The sequence below is a fragment of the Calliopsis andreniformis genome, chromosome 7 (assembly GCF_051401765.1).
Source record: "Calliopsis andreniformis isolate RMS-2024a chromosome 7, iyCalAndr_principal, whole genome shotgun sequence".
Lineage (NCBI taxonomy): Eukaryota > Metazoa > Arthropoda > Insecta > Hymenoptera > Andrenidae > Calliopsis > Calliopsis andreniformis.
This window is the reverse complement of record NC_135068.1, coordinates 6210722-6234847: the sequence shown is the minus strand read 5'-3', so window position 1 is coordinate 6234847 and position 24126 is coordinate 6210722. Positions and strand designations below refer to the sequence as shown.

The 24126-nt window shown below is 38.4% G+C and overlaps 1 protein-coding gene across 12 annotated transcripts in view; it reads left to right on the top strand.

The window, feature by feature from the left end:
* The window catches only part of Cask (peripheral plasma membrane protein CASK), a 224007-nt gene that overhangs the window by 75841 nt on the left and 124040 nt on the right, over positions 1–24126 (top strand). The window contains exon 1 of one of the 12 annotated variants that reach the window (XM_076382310.1): positions 9499–10767. The exons of the other annotated variants lie outside the window; for them this stretch is intronic. Coding sequence (XP_076238425.1) covers positions 9874–10767 — 894 coding nt within the window. The 5' untranslated portion in view covers positions 9499–9873. Of the gene's footprint in view, positions 1–9498; positions 10768–24126 lie in introns of those variants that run through there. 12 annotated transcript variants of the gene reach the window in all.

Sequence of the window (24126 nt, the reverse complement as noted above, 5' to 3'; positions counted from 1 at the left end):
GAATTCTCGAATGAAAATTTGTTGTTTTAATCTTGCGAATAAATTTTACTAGCAGAATGGTAATTATTGATTATCAGACGTCAGTTACTTTTTCAACAAGAAAAATGAAATAATGAATTTCTTTTTATTGAAATAATTTTTTTTTCAAATTTAATTTTTAGTTCAATTCAATGAACTAAAAGTTAAGGTTATTCGAGGTCAACGAAAATTAGGCATAAATACTAAATATTCAATGCTTCTTTTCTTATTCTGTAACTCTATATTGTTTTGTATATTATTAACACATGATTAATTTCTCTTTTACTGTTTCTGTTTTAGGTAAGTGAATCAAATGTTTTCTAAGCCAGTGGTTCCATTCGTCTAAAACAGGTAAAGGAATTCTTCAATGTTTGACCATAAAATTTGATACTCAGAATTAATAATTTATTACTATTCAGTTCTTTAAAAATCATTTTGAAATTATAAATTGTATAAAATATGATTTTTTTACGTATTAGGATAGAATTGTTTTTCAAAGTTTCAAAGCCAGTTACAAAAATATTGTTAGCGAAAATTGTATTACATCACAAATACAATGAAATTCAAGCTCCATTTACATTTCTACCTGAAATCGCATATTTTTTGGTATTAAATTTTCCAATTCCAGTTTTTCATTGTATTTTACATGAAGTAAAATATTTGTAAACGTTTTACTCGTGAAAAGATATTTCTTACTTTTTAAAATTTATAATGCGTGAATTGATAGAGGATCATAGGAACTTCGTACAAAAAATAATGATAATTAAAGATGATAAAGCTTTATTAATTATGCTTCTTAAACTATACAAACTTTGGTGTGTTAGTAATACTAATTTGTCTTTCTCAAATGGACAATAACATATTCTAAACTATTTCCACCAATACAATATTTGATAACCTAGTGCAACTTTTCATTTAGTTAAATTTCTTTAGCATTCAACTTCTGATGTGAAGTTAGGTCTTTATATTTGCTCACATCTCAGACTCTTTTCTGTACACATCAGTAAAATATTTTCTTCTCAGAATCTATAGTAGATGTTCTCATTTCTAGAAACAAAGATCTGTCTGACAAAAAAAAGTATTTTGTAACAGTATAAAGTATTTCGATAAGAGTTACTACAAGTACTGTGACCCGTGTCACATTAATTAAAACTAAGACCACATTTTGAGCAGGGTTGCCACATGAATTCTCTCCTTAGGTATACTGGCGGAAACTGGAAGGTGGAGGAAAAAATAACGTCTCCTATTAGTATAATTATAAGCTTTAGTTCCTAGCGAGACCTTAACAACAGAATGCAATAGGACACTCATTATTTCTTCTCCCACCTCTCGATTTCTCTCACTATACCCGAGGAGGGAATTGTGTGGCAACCCTGATTATAAATTTAAATCATCTAATGTTAACATCGTGTCTAAAAATCTTCAATCCATATTGGGATATTTAGTTAATATTTCTGCAGTCAAATATAGTTCATTGTAGGGTCAATGTAAAGGGTCAATCCACGCACACATATTCTCGCCACATCAACGAGCGATCATAATCCAAACGATACGATTAACGTTGCACCGATCGCTGCATATGCATGAGTGGTAAATCTTTCAGTAGGGCTGTCGCGAAAACCCTCGACACGTTGATCCTCGTAACAGGGGGTTATCAATTTCCAGCACGCGTTGCGATTACCTCCCCGGTTATCTGACACACGCTGGCCGTGTTTTCGATTGGCCACGGCCCGAGGACTCGTCGCGAAGACGATTGGTCACGATCTGTCGCGTGTGAAGCGCATCTCGTTCGACACTGAAGCTCGAATTTGTCGAGAAAGTCTCGAACGACCTGCGCTCGCTGTAAATCGATAACGAGCCATTGAGATGCGTTGCATGAGTGTGCTAACAAGCACGTTTTCTGTACGTGAATGGGTGAACGCTCATTAATAATTTGGAAAAGTGAGCTTTTCCTCCAATTTCTCTTTCAATTATTTTTTCTTTTTTTTTTTTTTGCCGCCGTATGTGTATAGTTCGCTTCCAATTATCTGGGGGCGGATTAATTGGGCAGAAGTTCAGAAAGCGAGGCTGGCTGATCGGATATCCGGAAGAAAAATTCGCTACGGTGCTTATGCTAAAAAAAGATAATTGCTCTGAAAATTGAGTTATCGATTCTTCGAATTATGAAGCGACACGGAGGCTGGGCACCTCATTGGGCGCATAACTCTTGAGGTTTTTGTTTTAATTTGAGACTGTGTGGTGCTGCATATGATGATGAATTGTTCTGTTATTTTTTAAATTACATTAACAATGTGGAATATAAATGAAGATGAGAAGAATGAAATATTCAGGGGATATGAATGGTATTTTCCTAAATATGAAAAACTGGATATGAAAAGTTAACTTGATAGAGATGCAGTGAGCCAACCACGCTAGTTAAGAGTTAAAGAGATTTGAAGTCTTAACGAAATACTTTAAACACGTGGTAAAGGAATAATTTTCATTCTGGGGGGAACAATTACAATAATTAATCAAATTTTAGATAGAACGGTTGACCTCGTTATCCAAAACATCTTCCTCCATTCGAATTTGGAAAAAGCTATTTGAAATTCAAGTAGTCTTATAATTACCAGATTTCATTTGCCACTTGGCGACGAAGAATAAGAATTTGACGAAAATGCTAAATCCCTGAGTTTCCCGGAAGTTTCTTGTTTGTATCTGTCTTTTTATTACGCGACGACGATGAAAAATATCTCGCTTGCGAAGAAAGCCATTACTGTTTCGACTATAAGAATCTTCATTCGCTGAAAAACTTCCTTCCCTACTTGCCAACGAAGTTAACTTCGTGTGGTGTCTTTCTTAGGTGCTGTTGAGTCCTTTTGCAGGAAGGTAGCGATCTGTTAATTTTTTTTTAAATTATATGTAAATTATTCTTCAGTGTTATATTTTAGGGAAAGAGTCAGAAGAAGGCAATTATAGTTGCGTTATTTTTATTTATTTTAATGTTTGTGACCTGCGTGGTCAAGCATTGCATAACCACTTAACCAGTTCAGTAGTTGACTACTTGACCAGTTCACTAGATAACCAGTCGATCAGTTCACTAGATAACTAGTCGATCAATTCACTAGATGACTACTCGATCAGTTGACTAGATTACCACTTGGTCAGTTCACTAGTTCCTCACTTGGCCAGTTGAATGATCAATTGAATAAGTGTCCAATTGGTCATTTGATTGAGTGTCTAATTGGCCAATTGATTGAGTGTCTGGTTGACCAGTTCACTAGTTGTCTGGTTGACTAGTTCATTAGCTCACTACTTGACTATTTGGTTCTTGGTTTTCAAATTTTTCAAAAAAGTTTCCAACTTTTTCTAACGTGTACAGAACAATTTTCGTTGTTAGTACCTTGTTAACTATTGGCCACATGTCTCCAAAACTGAATACTGAGCTATTCGACTCGACAAGTTCCACAAACTGCCAAAAACTCATTAAAAAGTAAGTCACGCTTTCACAGAACTCTCCTTATTAAGGTTGAGTTTGGAAATCCATTTGAGAAGTTAGTGGTCCAGTATTCTCATAGATGTCGACACTGTGATGTGGCAAATCTTAAGTCATAAAATAATCTCCAGTTATTCTCAATCATTCTGATTTCAGTCCTCGAAATACATACAATGTTACGATAATAGAACAAGCTTTCCGCAAAAAACTTAGTTAAAAATACCAAATAAAACGTAGGTACCAAAGTACATTCATCTACTTCTCTTTAATTTCCTCCTAAAGAATAGCCATGTTCCCGCTGCCGTTGGTAATGAGCCACCCCATGTGTATATAATATAATTAGTTACTTTCAAAACTTCGTAACTAAATATTCCACGACCTAAAACAACGCAGAGTAACCAGGAAGCATGATGAATAGATTAAGCAATTACGTCTCTCGAGACTAGTTACTCCATTAAAAACAACACCCAAAGATCCACCAACCTGGAAAACACAAATATCGCAAACAAAAATTCCGAGAAAAATTGAACGAGCAAAAATGGCAAAATTTTTTACAAAGCACATGATGGATCTTAGCCACCAGATTGACCTAGATTTGTTCATCCCGACCAGTTGTACTTAACCATTTAAACAGACAGGAGCTCCTCGGGCAGCCAATAGTGGTACAACGTCTATCTTTCATTATCATTCTTCTTTGGGTAATCTCGAGTTCGGGGGATCGATGGCGTACCGAGTCGTTAATCTTCAGTAGCGCAGCCAGACTCCCCCTCAGCCTGCATAGAATCACCTTTTCCATAGGTTCGCCTCTAAACTCTTTGTCCCCAACGAGTGTCTCCACCGACTAGTTTCCCCAGCTAACCGCCATTGACAGCAGGCCGCATAAATTTATCCGTTACCGCAATTTACGTATACTGTTCTGGCACTTTCCGTCGCTTGACCTGTTTGCACCCGAGGATAATGCGTTTCTTGGTTTGGATGGGGTTTTCTATTTTTCACCCTGCCGATGTGTTATCGACCGCGCGCTGGACCTTGCTAAAGATTATAGATGAAATTAGGAACAGGGCCTTTGTGGTAGTAGAAAAGTATGGAATGGGTGAAATGTCACTGGTAGAACAGGGGGAGGATGAGGGTTTATTGGAAGGGAATTTTAAAGTTCATCGGAAATGCTGGGAGACATAGGATGTTCTAAGTTCTGGAAGTTCCTCTCAGTGTATTTAGTTTGAAGGTTAGGACATGTTCAGTACCTGATATTGTTTATGCTGTAGCTAGAGAAATGTAGAACGTGTTTAGTTTTTGAGATTCTACACGCTGTAGCTAGAGAAATGCAGGACAGGGTCAGGTCTTAGGGTTCTTGATATTTTAGCTAAAAAGGTATAGGACATATTCAATCTTATATCTCATACTCTACTTAGGCGATATAAGGCATGTTCAATTCTTGAGTTTCTTTAGTTTATAAATAACTATAAGACAAATATGTATTATAGAACTGTATGCAAATCTTTAATGAGTACATATACCTTCCTGAAATTATTGGCCATTGAATGTATGTTTTTGAATGGAGTGTATAATAGTGCCACCTGTCTACTACACTAGGTTAGGAATTAGGACTTGGTATAGTTAGCTCTTCTTTATATGTATCAGTAGCTTAAAGACCCTCTAAACATGGTGTCTTCGAAAGGAGAAACTAATATCGATCCAAAATACACAAAATTGTATATTCGCTGTATCTTTTTCATTTTAATCTGTTGTACAATTAATGCTTTATTCTTCTGCATTCTGACTAAATATTCGTCATGATACCACTAAGTCTTCTTGAGTGAACTATAAGTACTACTTGGTATTTCTATTAATTATTTGATAGTTAAGAATCATTCATAGTGTCTCAGAGTACTGGAATAGACTATTTAGCTATGCTGAGAGATTACAGGATTAGTTTTCATTACAAGCGATTCTAGCTCGGCATATAGGAAGATCAATAATTCATACTAAATCATGTAGCACTCAATCTCAAACTCCATCCAACAAGAAACAATTGTAATTAAACAATGAAACACTATCTATCAATACAAGAAAAAAATGCCTTCTTAGGTGGTCTTTTATTCTTTTTCTTTTTTGTGAGCACCTCTTTGATACTCATTTTCTATCTTTTTCACACCTAATGCTTGATTATTTCGATTTATTTGTTAGGATTAAGTATTTTCATCTTGCAGGTGTAGAGTATCACGAAATTAGAAATACCTTGTGTTTTATTGATAACATTTCTGTCATTTCAAGATCAAGAGTTACGGACCCGCTAGGAATTTAATATCCCAAGAACGATTTCATCACAAGAGGGTACTTGTACTCATTTGAGATATGGCGTTAACGAGAATTTTAGAGAATCGTTTATCAGCCACAACTATTTCCTTTGTTCGAAATTGTGGATGTAGTCTTCTTACTATTAGCGAATTTCTCTGTGTGCTTAGTGTGGTACAGTATTTCGATTTTGATATTATTCATAATAATTTCTAAAGTAGCAAATAATATTTACATCAGCAAGTTGTAGGTCCTTTGATAGGATTCTTAAACTTTTATAACAATTTAAATTGTTTCCTAATACAAAATAACAGAAAACATTTTTTTCTATAACTGAAAGTCATTTGGTCCTTTTGCTTCCTTCTTCAACAATATTTATTACTTTACACTAGTTTATACCTATATAATAATTTTGTGACTCATTTCAAACAGTTTCTTAAACAGAGGGACATGCATAGGTATTAATATCTTCGAGTACATATTTTGAAATTTTATTTTATTTCAATATGTTCTGACCTTTCCTAACCGCTTCTGCCATTTCTAGACTACCTTTACTGTTAAAAGAGTGAAGTATCGGTTTAGCTACCTAAGGCCGTTTTCTCATGACCTTAATAACATTGAAAATGTGTTTACTGAGGGTTTTTTTATTGATTGGGGCAAGGGGTCAAAGCATCAACATCTTCATAAATATTATATTCCTCTGTAAGATTGTTCACTGATCAGATCGAAGTGCAAGTATACGTAAAATAAATATTAGCATAAAAATATCAGTATTCTCTTTAGCCTGTTGGGTTATTAAATTCTTCTCCATAAAAAGAGTAATAGCCATTTTTCATTTGTCTCAGTTTTATGTCTTATTGTATCACACTATCAAAGTATTACAATGTCTTTTTGTTATATTGATTTGGACATTTTTCATGTCCAGCTGAAAGTGTTAAGTTTTGAATTCCTGTGGATTAGGTACCACGTACGAAGATAAAAACGTTATCTCGAAGAAAAATTCATGTGCTAGGTCAGTTTGCCTTACAGCCACACATATACAGGATGTTGAAACCCAAGCAGGTCACCTAAATATCGCCTGTGTTTTTAACAGCACGAAAATTGTCCATGGCATAATTTGAATAATTTCGAACGAGGAATATTATGGAAGAACAAGTTTTTTAGTACTTTAGATTTTTGTGTTATTAAAAACAGAAGAGTTATTTAGGTGGCCAGCTCGAACATCCTGTATTCTCCGCTATCTCGGCTCCTCAATCTCGAGGTGTAAATCCTTTCATGTTACTGGCACACCTCACAGCTATAGTCACACTTTTCTCAAAATCCCCTTGACGACAGTCACATTTCGTGCACATGATATGCAGCACCTTATGTAATACCCATCGATCATCTGGCAAAGGCGCTCAAAACTCCCAAGCCTGTCCCATCCTCTCAGGTGTAGCACTTAGCGGAGACGACACAGCTCTTTTTCCGCGCAGCACGGGGCATGGACTGAAAACTGGTCCAAGGTAAGTCCATCGAGGATTGCCCGATGCGTAGTAAGGAGAGCAGGGACACGTCTCTACACGGTCCTGCCAGAGTGGCTTGGGCATCTGCGCGCAAATAGGAACAGTGTAGTGGGAACGCTGGGATTAATGTAGGTCAACATTCACGAAACTTTGCGAGCCGAGTACGTGCCTTTGCGTTTATTCGATAACGCAGCGCGCACCAAAGGCGTTTCGCGAAAATAGCCAATGACTGTATCTCTGGTCAACAAGATTAAGCACCGTCAGATTCCCTATCGCTCCTGACCCGACACCCCTGCAGAGTTGACGTTGACTGACGCATGCTGCATAATTCAACGTTGGGGTTATAATGAATGAATCGCTCTTTCTCTCTGAACCGAATATAACCACCACCTTGCTACACCTGGCACGCATTCAAACCACCCGCGAGGTGATTCATCTAACTTGGTAACCATAAATTACCCTCGCATTGTTTGTTTTATGAATAGTAAGTAATCATCGCAATGCAAGAACCCTCTTTGCCTTCTTTAGCGACGGCGATTCGCTTCTACCAATATCGTAGATTGTTCTGGATTGTTCGGATCAGCACGGATGTAGGTCAGCAGATGTGGATCACGATTCTCGGGTTCGATCAGACGTATCATATGTTATCATCTTCGCTGCCGATAAAAATGAGAGACGATTAGAGGTAGATCGATGGTCGAGGGCAACAAGTGTCGAGAAATCTCGCTCCTTGAACGATACGTCAATAGGAGTGAAGCAGAAGTGGATACGTCTTAGTTGAAAAAGACGGAATGCTTTGGTCGCTCATAGGGCGTGGGAATAAGATCTTTGCGCCTAGCTGGAGCTGGCTGTGTGATTTATAGCATTTGTTTAAGAAACTTCGAGTGCGAATCTCTCGTTGGAAAAATATTGCCTGGAGTCCACGAAGCTTCATCCCGCTGCCGCGCTATGAGGCTGCCTTTTGTTTCGATATAAAACTCAAACTAAAGAAGTATATCCTTTACTTGAAGTTTGTTCGTGCTTTCGAAAGCCTGAAGTGGCTTCCGATCGAATCGTTTTCACAAATGATCCAGTTGCTCAAATAACCAGAAAGCTAACCATAAGTTCCGTGTGTAACAACTATAGCTACTTAACGCAGCGACACGAATAATCATTGAACCCAATTTGGTAGCATCAACTGCAGCGCATCAGATTTGACAACGTGCATGTTACATGGAAACGTTCCACAACTTCTGCAAAACTGGTTAGGACCCCCAACCGCGGCGCGCTTCACACTTTGTCACGCATCGAGAACTACGGAAACAAACTCTCCCTATTAGCTCACGGCTCGTAACGTTGTCTGTTTGCCCTTTATCGCTGGAACCGAAACAATAGTAGGCTTCTGTTCTTCCTGCAACAGCGCAGTGAGGTCATAATCGAATTCAAACACTCGAACGTAATCAGTCGACGGCAGAGATATCGAATCAATCCTGAATGTATCTGGGAATCGGGGTTACTATGCAGGCTGATGACGCTGCGTCAAGAGAGCCACCTAGCGTGAAACAATCGATTGTGTTTTTCATTCACGCGGTTTTAACGTGCACCAATATCGCCTTCGTTTTTGATCCCCTTAACAGGCTATTCTTAGAGCAGATGGGAAGTACACTTCCCACCTGACCCTGAATCCCCTCTGTTCCCCATTCCCAGCCCCGGCTCGGAGTTAACGCGTCTGAGGCTGATTGTCGGATCGCTATCCAAGCGAGAGGTATTTCTGAGCCCTGGAGGAAACAGGGCCACTAGGCTACTGATAAAGCGACAGAGGTTCGACCGTTAAACGCAAACACGAATTACAGAAGGAAAGAAGGTTTGGAGGCTAGAAGTGTGGGGTCTGTGGATGAAGCCGGAGATTGTCCGCGGAGCAGAAAGGAGTAAAAGGACGAAGGAGCGAAGTGGGGGACGCGGACGAAGGGTGGAAGGTGGAGGGGAGTGTTACCGGAGACGGTGGGCGAACATTGCGGTCCAGAGGGATGAAGGAGAGCGAACTTTAGTGGCGGCGAGGGGTAGCGACGCTGGCGTAACAGAGGACGGGGGACAGACGCGGCGCCAGTTTGGGGAGGGGGATGGATAGTTAGGCGGTGGGTGGATAGTCGGGGGTAGTGGGTCGGTTGGTTGGTTTGCGTGGAGGAACTGCGCGGCAGTCGAGGACGCGAGGCTCAGTACTGGGGAGCGCAGCATCGCGATGTGTCAGCTTCTCGGTGCTGTCGCGCTCGCTTACGGCTTCCTCCTCCGTTCGAGTTTTTTTCATTTTCGCGCGAGTCTCGAGTAACGTGATCTCTTTCGTTTCCCGTATTTCTTCCCGTAGTTTCTTCCCTTTTAGTTCCTTTTCCCGCGACTAGGTGATCGGTCCGTGTAACCGTATATGAGGATCGCGATCCACCGCGTGTCTTTGGTGAGTGCGGTTTCGGATGTGTGTTCAGTGCGTGTAACTTCATCGCGTAGACGCAGTGACATCGGCTCCCATGAACGCGGGAATGCCACCGGACAGGGCCATGTGGCGGCTGGGACCGTGAGGCGGTGAAGTCTAGCTTGGTCTTGCACGCAATGGAGATGGATCCATATGCGGTTGGTTGGCCGCCTCAAGGTCATGGTGTCGGCGCTACCAGTGGCAGTGGTGGTAGCGGAAGTGACGGGGCGAACACGATCCCGAGATGCTGGAGCAGAGCGTGCAGGTCGACCGAGCCGTCGCCAATGCGGCCGATCGAGCACAGTATGCGCTCGACCGAGTCCATGAGGTCGATGGAGTCGATGAGATCGATGGACTCCGTGATAAGGCAACCGTCGGCGGATCCAGCGCGGGTCACGATCGAGCACCATCAGTTCAGCAGGTCCATCGAGGCGATGGGCAGATCCATCGAGCAAATACGAACGGAGCAGCCTCGATCCCTGATCGATCATCCGACTTCTTCTTCGATGACATCCACGCCGATGAGGAGCAGCATAGACCACCACGCGATGCGTGCCATGGAGCATCCCTGCCGCCTGAAGGACCACGCCAGCTACATACACGACCACCACTTCGCGCGGATGCACGATCACGGCTGCAGGTCCGTCGAGCACGTCTCAGGGATGCTGGACCATCGGCTCCACGAGCAGCAGCATCCCGCTAGGCCGATGGACCAGACACCGTGTCGATCAATGGATCAAACACCTTGCCGATCAATGGAGCAAACGCCATGTCGACCAGTCGAACAAACACCGTGCAGACCTGTCGACCCAACACCATGCCGACCAATGGATCACCCTGTTAGACCACCGCCCGTCAACTATGCTTGTCCAGGCAGACCAATGCCCATGGATTGTGTCATCTATGGTCCGCACTCTCATCCGCCGCCAAGGTTACCTAGCGAGAGCCCCTTCCGAATCAATTGCCCTGTGCATACTCCTTTTCGATTCCGATTCCCTAATGGCGCTGGGACGGACTACCACCAGCATCAGGTAAGATTGAGTCTTTCAGGTAGTGATCGGAAAACTCGATTAAAATTAGGTTGGAGGTGTAGTAGAGGAGTCTTCTTTGACTTTTTCTGAAGTTTCTTTAGTACTGCTGCTCCAAGGAGCAAGAAATATGGCTAATGATTGACTAAGGTTGCTTGAGACTCTCTGTTATGTAAGCTGGGAATTGGAAGCGAGGAATCTTGTATTCCATGCTGAAATGGAAAGCCATGAGAAAGTTTGTATTATAATAGTGTCTCTCGGGTAATGACGACATTTAGTTGCAAATACGAATTGAAGAGGGGACACTAGTTCCCTTTACTGTGTATTTGAATTTTGTCAAAGTATAGCCCACCCTGGCAACGTTTTACATTTGAATTTTTTGGGGGTGTTAGAGTACCGTAACTCATCAAAATGTCACGCGCAGTTTACGAAATTCGTTTGATCCATGAGAGCGACGAAACTGGCGAACGAGGGTATACACGTAGGAACATTTTTAAACCAGCGAAATGAAATTTCGCGGTCCGCCGTGAATTGCAGGACATCGGAGGGCCACTTTTTCGCGCTAGCCTATGTGAAACTTGTTCTATTATTCATTCCGCTCGATGATCAAAATTTTGCTCGCGCTGCCACGACGTGCTGGGAAAGCCATTCTGGAACTTACACAGGTATTGTGTGGTGGACGATGAAAGAAGGATTATTTCTTTTTCCGAGGTATCGTTTTTTCAAGAGAGATCTAAAGTTTAATATTCTTGTAGTCTCAACACAGTTGTGCTTGAGTCGAACCTTTTTTGAATAGAAAGTATAACACCTACTGATTTCTTCTCTAACTCACTTCTACTTCTCACACCGAATAGCGAACAACGCTTTCAGCAAGGTATTGTTACAGAAAATTTTTCAGAAATCAAATATCCTAGAGGCTGAATTTAATCTTCGATTGTAGAGAATTTTTAATGCTCAGATTTTTCAGAAGTGGATAATTACTCATTTAATTTTCATTAGAAAATTATTTTTCTTAGTTTCATTTTTATTCCAAGAGACAGCGTATTCGTGGGGCGTCTGCGAGATTTTCAACATTACTGTCATGTTCTAATTTCAACATGAAGTAATACAGAGGCGAAGCACGTCCTGGTTTTGGGCTATGTGCTCTATTCTCGTTGCCTCAATGTTATTAATTAGTTGTCTTTCCTTTGAGGTGCTCCCAGACGAGATTACCTCGACAGTTACACTGATCGTATTTAAGAGGAGCATCTGTGACTTGACCTCGAAAGGATTAACTGGGGAATCCATTCACGATTGGGTTCTAATTTATGGAAAGAGTTTTCACAGGATTTGTAATTTGTGAATGTAGGAATGTCGAATGTTTCTTAAATGTTCGATCAGATTTTCGTTGAAACATGTTTTATAACTCCAATGCAGCTAGTTTTCCCTCGAACTGGCGTGACTAAAAAATAAAACTTAGGCCTTCCTATTTTTTAAATAACTACAAACAATGTAACTTCAGCCTCTGCAGTAGTACATTCATTAAAGAATCGTTAAAGGGATTGTGAATGAATAATTCTTAATTAAAAAGTTACATAAGAAGTTTTCGTTAAGAAGTTAACATTTTCAGCAGTACTTTGCTCTCTACCATTCTCCACTTGTAAAGATATTAAAATTAGAATTTCAAACTTCCTTCCAATTTTGCGGTTGGCGGAGTTTATTAATAATGGTGGTATTTACAATTTTAGGAAGAAAGTGTAAAGTACATGGTACTTGCATGAAAGAGAGAAACAATTATTTTTGATTTTTATATAACAGTGCATAGTTATAAAAGATGTAACATTTTGTTAATATCTTTTTTTTACTATTATAGACACGAGAAATTAAAAACGAACTAGTCTAAAAAGTTAAACGATGTTTTTATGTGTTTAAAAATTTATTTGGCCAATACTCGGCCGTATATCACACAGAGTTATATTATTGCGAAAGTTTTTAATAACCCCGTTGTAATGTTTTTCTAGTACGTTAAAATGTACTATCAAATGGGCAATATTAAAAACTTTGCTATATAAAGCGCAGCAAGTTATTTTTAACAGTTGTACCCAGACAGGTTGTAAACAATTCAAGTCTGAAAATAATTAGTATTTAAATCTGATAACCCTTTGTGGACAGTATTACAAGTCAATAATACAAAAAACAGAACGAGTGTCATCATTTTTTACATTTGTAAAAAAAGTTGATTTCGTATATTGTTTGTTCATTCGCTGGAAAAATGCGTTATGTAATCGAATATTTATTACTTTTTTTGTTAATTGTAGTCGGATGGAATCGGTGCCTTCGAATTGTATTTATCGAGAAAGGATATTGAACCTTTTCGTTTTTGCAGTATTTTAGAGAACGATATTTCTTTGCAATGTACAGATTCAATTTGAGCGAATGTCAACTTAAATACGATATCATATGCCAAACGTTCACTCTTGACTACATGATAGGATACAAAATGTGGCAGCAGCCGCCATATGGGACTTCGTCTACGTCCTACATTTTTCAGAGAAAAGTTGACTATATTTTATGTAGGTTTCCGTCTAGGAAGTATGTAGATTTGGGTCAAATTGAAGGTAGAAATATTATAGATACTATTAGAGATAGAGGACCTAGATAGAAGACCTCAAAATTTAAAATGTTTGAAGTAAAATAATGTTACTGTTACAGTAAAATGCAACATTTTAATTTCATTTATCTCTTCTCGTGGTCGAGTTAAAAATTTTATTCTTCATTGTATAAAGTATTTCATTGCCATGAGAGTAAGATAAAAACGACAAAAAAGTGTTTGATCATGATAAAAGAGCAAATTTCATGATTTTATAGCTTAGTTACGACTATGTATTTGCATTTAGCGAAGACATCATCCGCAATTCTCGTTACTAAGATTATTCTTCCTCATATACATAACCTAATTTATGGAAACTGCAATGACATTTCATAGTAGCATATAATGAAATTAATTGCAGTGTTTCAAAAATAATTTTCTCACACAAACAATTGCATTTAGTAACACTCTAAATTAAGAGAAATTAATTGCAGTGTTTCAAAAATAATTTTCTCATACAAACAATTGCATTTAGTAACACTCTAAATTAAGAGTTTATTATTAGGTTGACTTTATAAATAGGTAGAGAAGTAGACTTCATTATATCTATGGGTTCTGATTCTCGCATTCTATTTTGTATTTCTATTCTGCATTCAGACACTATTTCCAAACATTATTTTCAAACACTATTTTCAGAGATTATGTACTTTCAGACACTGCTTTCAGAGACTATGTACTTTCAGACACACTTTCAGACACTATTTCCAGAGACTATGTACTTTCAGACATTATTTTCAGAGACTTTGTACTTTCAGACATTATTTTCAGAGACTTTGTACTTTCAGACATTACTTTCAGAGACTATGTACTTTCAGACAGTGTTTTCAGACTCTATGTATTTTCAGACACTGCTTTCAGAGACTATGTACTTTCAGACATTACTTTCAGAGACTTTGTACTTTCAGACATTACTTTCAAAGACTATGTACTTTCAGACAGTGTTTTCAGAGACTATGTACTTTCAGACACTGCTTTCAGAGACTACGTACTTTCAGACAGTGTTTTCAGAGACTATGTACTTTCAGACACTGCTTTTAGAGACTAAGTACTTTCAGACACTGCTTTCAGAGACTATGTACTTTCAGACACTATTATCAGAGACTAGGTACTTTCAGACACTACTTTCAGAGACTATGTACTTTCAGACACTATTATCAGAGACTAGGTACTTTCAGACACTACTTTCAGATGCTAGTTTTAGACGTTACTTTTAGACACTACTTTCAGATGCTAGTTTTAGACGTTACTTTTAGACACTATTTTCAGAGACTATATACTTTCAAACACTACTTTCAGACCATTTGCTTGTATTTTAAGGCAACACATTTTAACATTACCTTTAAATAGCATATAAAAATCCTATATTTACATATAATTTTGAAATACTATATACACATACTTTTTTCATACTGTTTTAAACATATTGCACAGAAGTAATACTATTTATCAAATACCATCAGTAGTTAAACATCGTGGCCACATATTATTTCCAATTGTTACTAAAATTCTACTATCGTCATCTCGACAAATCACACATTACCAAACACTACTTTCAAACCCCGTTGCACCAGAAATTTCAAGCAACCAAAATATTCTATTTCAATTCGAGGAAATTACCTCGAAACTCAAACAACCCATCCTCTATTTACTCAACGAACGTCTTATCAAAGTCGCACGGCAGCTCCAGAGGTTCCCCGAAATTGAAACCTGTCGCAAGAAAAATTCAGCCCACGTCGTCCACGTATTTCCGTCCAAACAGTCGCTGTGTCTGCGGCGATGTCGCGATTTTTGCTACTCCTCGCTGGCATCCCATTTATTAAGTCTTTCACGGGTACGACGTCTAAATCTGCTCATTTTGTCGCCCTTTGTGCCGGCCTTATTCCTCGAATCGATCTCGAAAGGCACGCTCGGGCAAAACGTCGCCGTCGACGCTTTGACATCGCACGTTTACGATCCCTCCTCGTCCACCCATACGTGCCTGACATACGAAAGGTCAGGGGGGTCAGGGGCGGCAGGGCCAGAGATAGCGTGCCGATTTCACGCGAGTTTCACTGATTTTCGGTACATCTATCGGTCGCCCGTTTCGCTGTCGCTGCGTTGAACACGGGGACAGGAAAATTCGCGTCGAGCTCGGCCAGGACGTGATTAGATCGATCGATGGATATATATCGCGCCCGCCAACGATTTAAGCCCGTGATCCCCGAAATATCTTTCCCTACAGCGAAACGCGATAACGTTTCGTGTTCCAATTCCACTGATACGACTGTGTCGCGAGCTCCCGCGCACGTTTCATGTGTCACGATGCGTCATCTCGAGGGTAAGCGCCCGCGAACATAACCTAACCGCAGCGAACGCGCAGTTAATAATGTATGTGAAATGATTGGACGGGGCTCGGTCGCACCTCGTTTCCCTCTGTCGCTCTTTGAGAGTGCACGTTCTCGTTATAAGCTTGTCGCGATCCCCATTGTCTCCGGGGACAGATCTTTCAGTTTTTCTCGCCCTGGTTCTTGTCGAGGGAAACTAGTTTCAGTGTGGGAATGAAACTTCGAAGCGGTCGTGAATTCTGGGAGCTAGTTAGGGGTAACGAGTTACAAGATCTTAGCGAGAGGGACTGTATGCCTGTGCGGAAACATGAGACGTCTTTGGAATTTTGAGGAGATAAGGATGTTCAAGTTGGTAGGTTGAAGCTTTGCATGTCCATGCGTCTGCATTTTCTGGGAAATTTTTTGTGGAAATATTTTTTATAGTGGGGGAGAGATAATGCATAAAAGGAGCATTTTTTTATAATCTAGGAAGTGTTCCGTAAAGGTTTTTATATTGAACTATAAAGACAAATTCAAATGTACAGAGTTTTATGAAACACCCTGTATAGATAATCTATATAGGTCTGCTATAGATAAAAATATGATAAATAATAAATATCTAAATAAATAGGAAAAAGCTGTATGAAAAGAAATATGGAACCTTTTTTTAAAGTTTATGAACTTCCACTCTTCAAAAAATTCCCTAGTACCAAAACATCGTAAATACCCTAGATTACTTGAAAAAAAAGGTATTTACTGAATTCATATCTCAAATTTCGAATCACTCTGTCTATTATTTTTCGCAAAACTATGACAGAGAGTTCCAATCACTCTTTACTTCAGATTCAACGTTGCAACAGATATTAGTTACCTAAGAACCTAATAAAACGACGAAACTCGAACAAATTCTCCCACAAACTCTATTTTCTTATTTTCAAGACTTATTTTCTTAACACTCTTATTTTCAAAACTCTAAAGTAAAAGCTCGAAAAGAGGGAATGATTATTTTCAGTCCTGCACAGGTATGAGAGCTTAAATAATGTAAGTTCTCACTTCTTACTCTCTGATTCTAACATGATGTAGAGGACACCATTATGTTTTTAGTGCTAATGTAGAGGGCGTACCTGCGGTAAGAATGGATCTTCTTTCGATAGAATTCGCTCATATTGTATGAAAGTTGCTTCTCAGCGAAGACGGCGAGGTAAACAAGGCAAAGTGCGCGCATACTTCATTTTATGCGATACTTGGAGACAGTGATCACGTTACGTCAGTGTTATTATTCTAATCTTTCACTTTGATGGATAAGGGTTCTTTACGTCGAATGAATGATAGAGGACATTCAGAGGATTTACATACAGTGTGTTTCATTACAGAATGATATAATTTGAGGAGCTTCGGCATGAAATTTTGAAGTATATTATTAGGATATGATATTTCGTGAATCTGTTACGTAATTATACATATTTTCTGTCTTTGGAAATTGGGTAATTATCGAAAATTGAAGTGTTGTGTTCCTAGGGATATTTAGAGCAAAGAATGAAAGGTGAATAAGTATCTCAGGGAGCCATTTTTGTGAATTAACTTGAAATTTTTGTGTTTCTCTGTGACATCGCAAAGAGGATATAAAAATAATTATTTATATAATACATACTTAACAACTACTATCTTTAGCTTTCAAAACGTTTATTAAAGACTATGTAAAGTATTTTTCTTTTACTATTTCTTTTACAATATTATTCTTGTATACAAAACTAATACAAATTGACCTACTCAGACAAAGAAAATCTTGATTAGTACTTTAGCATACCTAAATCCAAAGAATCAACAGTAAACTTAAAAATAGAGACGAAGTCGACAAAGATGACATGGAAAGTCATCGAATGAAATAATTTTCTCACTTTTTGTCATCTTGGATATTACGACACAGTGAACGATACAAATCAGTTCTGTCTTAGGCGTCAAATGATGTTCAAATGGAACGCCAAATTGCGCTGCTCAATTACATTCCAGACAGCCGCTATATTGATAACAATTCATTTCGAATAAGCACATTGCAGCGGCAAGTATTCGGTAACGCATCCAATTAGTTCACATTAACTGGCACAACGTAATTAACTGTAACACAAATACGTTCGACCATTTCGATTCTCCGCGATTCCTCGTTGATCCTTTCATTATCGGGTGTGCACGATTTCGGTGGTGGGAAATGATGCCTTAGCTTTAAGCGCAATTTGTTCTGACAATTTTGCATACAAATTAGCACAGTTATATCTTTGAATAAAAGAGAGAACGATTTAGAAGAAAATATTATAGTATTATAAATGATTATAAGTTATAATCGTACAGCATATAATAATATAGTATTACTGAGTTGTTCGAAAAATAATTTGTTAAAAATACAACTAACGACACTCTTACGAAAAACGAAATTACTTTTCGAACAATCCAATACAATAATTTATAAAGAGAAAGTATTATAAATTAGCTACTTTATAGTTATTTGCATGGATAACAAAATACTTTCATTGAATCATGAAGTTAACAAGAAATTATTAGTATTGATTTTTGAAGGCTGCAGGTAGCAATATAATTTTATCTAAAATAAACAACAACACACCAGTTATATTTTAAAAAAATAGCAATAAATAGTAATTCTATAAAAACAAGTATAGTATAATACAATTTTATATTTTTGTTATATTTGTCCAGTTATATTAAGGGTCCAACAGCAATACTCATTTCTAGATGTTATATTGAGTAGATAGTTCAAGGAAAGTAATCTCATTTGTACGATACTGTACTAGAAACATTATAGGATATCCGTAAATGGTCAGACTTCTGAAAATTTAGAAGTTGGATATTTTTATTGAGGTTGGATCGGAATTCCGGAAATTTTTTGCCTTACAGTCTTATCCGATCGGCTGAAGTCCCATTTGAGACTGATCTCATCTGATATCTCTCGATACTTGAATTTTCGATCAGGGAAGTCTTGCGAATAGAGTAAGAAATAACCAGTCATCTTATTTCATACTTGGTGGCAGGCAACGCAAATCCATTGTATTACGTTCTTCGATCTCGCAATTTTATTCCTGAAAAACTACGTCTTCTTATACGTATCTTGGAAGCTTCTTTTACTGTCAGAGTAGATCAAATCTTCTCTTGATCTGTTTGTTTGATTTACTCGTTAGATTCTAAAATGTTAGAGGATACATCATTTTTAATTTATTCTCTTTTTACTTGCTTATGATGTGGTGCAATATTTATTGACGATAAATTATTGTCGTTAATATTATGAATATTAATATATTATTTTCATTTTGTTTCAACTCTGTTATAATTGTTAAGCACGACTTGTCAATGCAATTAATTGACCTTAGAAACATGTATACTAAGCTTCTTACTGATAACGAGTCGTTAGCTTGTACTGTTAATGGCGAGCTAAAGCAAGTGTACACTGTTTTTCAATGTAGTAGAGACAAATTAAAAAAGAAAATTAAAACAATTTAAACAATATAAAGGGGTTCTGAATGCATATATTAGGTATAAAATACTCTAATTAAATTCTTCAATTTTCAAATAAAGCATTAAATAATTTCTCATATTTGTAGTGTTTTATCTGATTTTAAGAAAATCCAAAATTATTTCGGTTTAAGCTTCATTTAAAAATTTTAACGAATAAAATATAGTCCTATCCAATTTCTTCAAAATCTTCAAGATTTCTATGGTATACAATAAACTATATAGGATGATACAAGATATATTCGCAAGGAGCTGTGTTAACTACATTTCGATCACACCTTTGGAGAAACTTCTGAGCGTATCCCACATAGATCATTGAAAGGAGATACGTTCTTAGCATACTTTCGCTTAAAACGCTCTTCTTGCTTTGAGATCGAAGATCTGTCGGATTCCTTCGCGCATTGTTATTCAGGGGGATGAATTATGGGGAGCTATACAAGCAAGATCTCGACGATGAAGGGCGGGAGATGAGAAAGAAAGTGTAGGGATCCTTAGAGGTGATCCATAGCCCGTTGTCTGATTTATAGGCTGATTCCACTCTTCCATGGTCTATTCCAGTTATTTCTCATCTTACGTTGCACTCCTTCGAAACGTAAGCGATTTTGGTTTGTAAATCGCTGAGGTGGTCTAAAATTGTAATTTTTAAACTCGGGACACTGCTTAAATTCATATAAGAATTTGAATGTAAAGTTAATTTAAATTTGCAGTTGATAGATGTATTAAAGCTTTCTGGGTTCAAATAAATTAGAACAAAATTAAAAAGAGTTAATAAGAATGAGTTTCGATACAAATTGTAGGAAAGATAAAGATAGTGTTTGTAGATCTTAATATAAAAATTCAGAAGATGAGATTTCAATCGATAAGTGCTTTAACCCATTTATTGTATAAGATGATATAATATTAGAAAGTATTTTGTCAGGCGATTTGTGATAACAACAAAAAGTAAATCTACTTTTCACAATCTAGTAAAGCAAACACTTGCATTTCTTGCAGTTCTTGCATTTCACTCATAAAATAGACAGAAACAAAAATAAATAACAAGCGAATGTAGCCAGACTTAGCAATTTGATTAGAAAGGAAATTTACAAAATCCATGTATCCATTAACTTAAATTCTGTTTTATGAAACACTAAATCAAACATTTCTGCATAATTTACTTTCTCAGTTACATTTCCACAATTACGGTGTATAAATCGTGACGCCCCATTCTTCAAAAATAAGCATATTTTTCTGCAATTGCCCAGCAGGTCGTGTTCCTGCTTCTATCGATCACCGAGTGGCAGAAGCTTGGCCAAGAGGTGAAATTTTGTAAGGCGCATGCTGACGTTAAAAAAGATGAAGCAAGGTGGTTTCGGGCAAGGTCCCAGGCTTTTCTCATACATCTTCTTTTGGGCGAGAATTCAGCAAAATTTCTACCAAAATGCCCGTGAAGGCGATACTTCAGCACTTCGTTGAACACCTCTGAAATCTGACGCTTTTACGCGAAATTCAGTAGTTCTACGCACACGAGATAGAAAGGCGGAGAACTAAAAAGGGGTGAAACGAGTGTTTTCTTGTAAAACTAGGAAGAAGGGAGGGAGGCAAAATGGCCGTATTTAGCTCAGAAAATTTCTAACACGGCCATCAGACACGGTCTAATCTTGCTTGTTTGCGATCCTTTGACCGTCCTTTTTCAGATGCACGTTTAATCGATGACCGACTTTCGTACAAGCTGCCATGTTCCAACATACTTTTTAGGGGCAACGAGGAACCCTTGCACGCCCTATTGCTGACACCTTGTTGCGTTACGTTTAGGGTATCTACGTCTGCAACTAACTTAAACGTATAACTTCGATGCCTTTTTTGTAACACCTGTTTCTTCATAATTGGCTCTTTGTTTAATCCCAATCAATGACTTCTATTTATTATTTATTGGTAGTAAAACAGTAGGTTTCGAACAATATTATCTTGAATGGTATACATCCATGCCAAGAAAGTACAAAATTTTCGAAAGTAAAGTCTCACTGCAGTAATATTTACAAAATTTTGCAAACACTTCAATTACAATCTGCCTACACCTAGAATCGTTTCAAAGAAATATGCTCCTGCCAAAGTCGTAGAAATATCTGAATGAACTTGTCACACCATAAAATACTGTAAAATGCTGAAGCTGAAGCAGGAAGTTCAGTTGGAAAGGTCATCGTGTAGAGATAAATAAGCGTCGCGTTGTAACATTTAAAAGTCGCGCGCAGAAGAATGTCATTTACTGAGCGCTGTAGCGTTCCACACGGAACACTTACGCTTATGTTTTAACGAAAGGGAAACACATTGTTAGTTAAAACACTGATGTTCCATTCAGTGAAACATACGAGAAATTTTCCACTCTCATAGGGGAGATATACACTGAAACACAGGGTGTCTCATCGTTCCCATTCTTTCCAAAATTGCTTAGGAGGAGGCCAGGGGATTCCATTGAACCTGAACAGCAAGCGCTAAAAGGCGATGAAACTCGTCGGCCGCGTTAACAAAGAATTAGCGATAAAAGGACAGCCCCTTTAAGCAACGTCAGCTATTCGTGCTAATGCCTCCATTTATTTCAGTTTAACTGAACGCTTAATGAGTAACCAGTCCACAATGGACGCGGAGTATACGAAAAACTGCACAGGCCACGAGCTTCAGCGTCGCTTAAAAGAGTTATGTGTCACGGGACAGGCGCCTGCCAGACTGAATAGAGAGGATTAAGTGATCTGAATCGATGACTTCATAGGTAAATTAACCTTTTCTGCTCCTCCGAGAAAAATCATTCACACTGCAGCCGATGCGTCCCCTGGGTCCCCTGTCAGCGAAGTCAGCTAATTTTAGGTTCTATAAAGCAGGTGGTTCGCTGTGTTTTCTGCCTTTACGGTGCAGTCTACGTTAACTATGAAGGCTATGTCCTCCCCTGCGCGCTGTCGACACTTTACGACACCCTCGTTACATCATTCTTGTTGCTACCATTACCTAATGTCTTATGGCCGTTACCTGCTGCGCGGAGTTTGGTCAGCGTGCAACTGACAGCGCTAGGCTGCACCTAACGTGACGCGCGCCAGAGAAGAAATTGAATTTATTATTAGGGCGCGAAATTGGAGGGGTTGTACGAGTAATGGCGTCGCAGTTCACCGACGGGATAATGGTCTATGAAACGATGTTATTACGCTAGTTGGGGGATTACAGTCGTCGTATAATCCAGAAATTACTCCTGTCGCATTGACCTCGATAGCAACGCAACTGATCTTCAATATGTCCCCTTGAAGCGGTGATTTTGGCTTACTGGCTGTTTAATATCTTGTCCCTCTGGGTTCCAAACGCTAGGCGATTTGACAATCCCTCAGTGACTTCTTTTCTCCCTGATTAATTCCCTATCCTATTTCCGAAAATGCAATCTCAGATGGAAAATCGAGGTCACTGCGGACATTTGTTCTGTTTTCTTCCTCTCCACTTCAAACAATGCAGTAACATAGTTCAGTTTCCCTCGCTAGAGTTGCTGCATATTTGATGATTGGTTTCTGCGTTTTCATGGAATCATTTTTCTTGCTTTCGTTGCTCTAGGCTTCGTGATATTTTAAAAAAATTTAGTGTTATGCTCCCATGCCGAGGTTTTCGAAGCTACAATTGGAAGATTCAGGTCGATCGTTGAGCGTGCATTAGCTACCATTGGAACGTTAATGACATTGATAATGAATATCTTTTCATAAAGGGGAGTGATATGCAGTATAATACCCTGACGTTTAAGCTCCCTATCTGTCTTCCAAAGCTGCCTGTTCTGATAAGAGGATGTTCCCACTTTAGGGTTGAGTTAGCAGGGAACTATTAATACCTTTAGGGGTTCCTGTTAATGACAATGTCATGTTTTGAATATTAACAGTTTATGGGCAAAAGCAATTCTAAAAGTTATATGTTATATTTTTTATTGTATGCTGTTCCTACTGACCTATACACTGTATAGTGCCCTGGATATAAAATCTATCCTTATTGCTAAATTGTTTTACAAAGAAGGTACTATGATTAGAATTGTTTTTTGAACCTGTGACCTAATTTTTTCCAACTTATTAAGCAATAGATGTTGCAGACTACACTGTTAATCATTTATCATCCCCATTATATAGGTCCCCAAAAATAGCCAATGGTCCAGTCTGTATATTCTTGCCTACCAGTTTTAATTCAGTTATCTGTTAACATATATTTGTCAATTATTTTTGTAGCAGTCGTCTTTCACAATCCAATATTACATTCAGGTCAGAAGCATCAATACTCGTTTTGCTTCCACTCGATTCATTTTGATTGAAATGCAGACCTACGTCAACTGACCAGTTTAGTTCCTTTCTTTTGATCACCACACTCTCTTCATTTCTTCCACTTCCTCGTTGGATTAAAACCCTAAATTATCGTCATTAAGTTCCATTAGATTCCATTTCCAGGTATCCTTCAGCGATAATTGACTTTCCTCCTCCAGCGATGATTTATACACCGCGTCCTAGCCTCTCGTTTTTCTGTAGAACTCTTTTCCTCGTGGAAATTTGAATTTCGTCCGAGAGCCGAACCCATCGACTCGGATGAATAAACTTATAGAGTTTGAAGCAGTGCACTTCCGTCTCTCCTCATCTCCCTCCAATGGTTCTCATTTTCTCGTTAACGCTCGGACGAAGAAACACCAATTTCGGGTACTATCGACCGAGGTCAGCAATTAAGCACTTCCCCTCGACCATCGTTTTCCCTGAAGGACTAATTATTGTCCAAACGTACTAACTGTTTCGATACACAACGCTCGAGGACCCACCGAACCGCACAATAATCCTTCAAGTGTCGGTGGGCGGGAAGTTGGTAAACATGGTCCACTTCCAGCAATGCCGTTACTAATTCTCGAATGACGAACATTCGGTGCTCTGGTTCAAT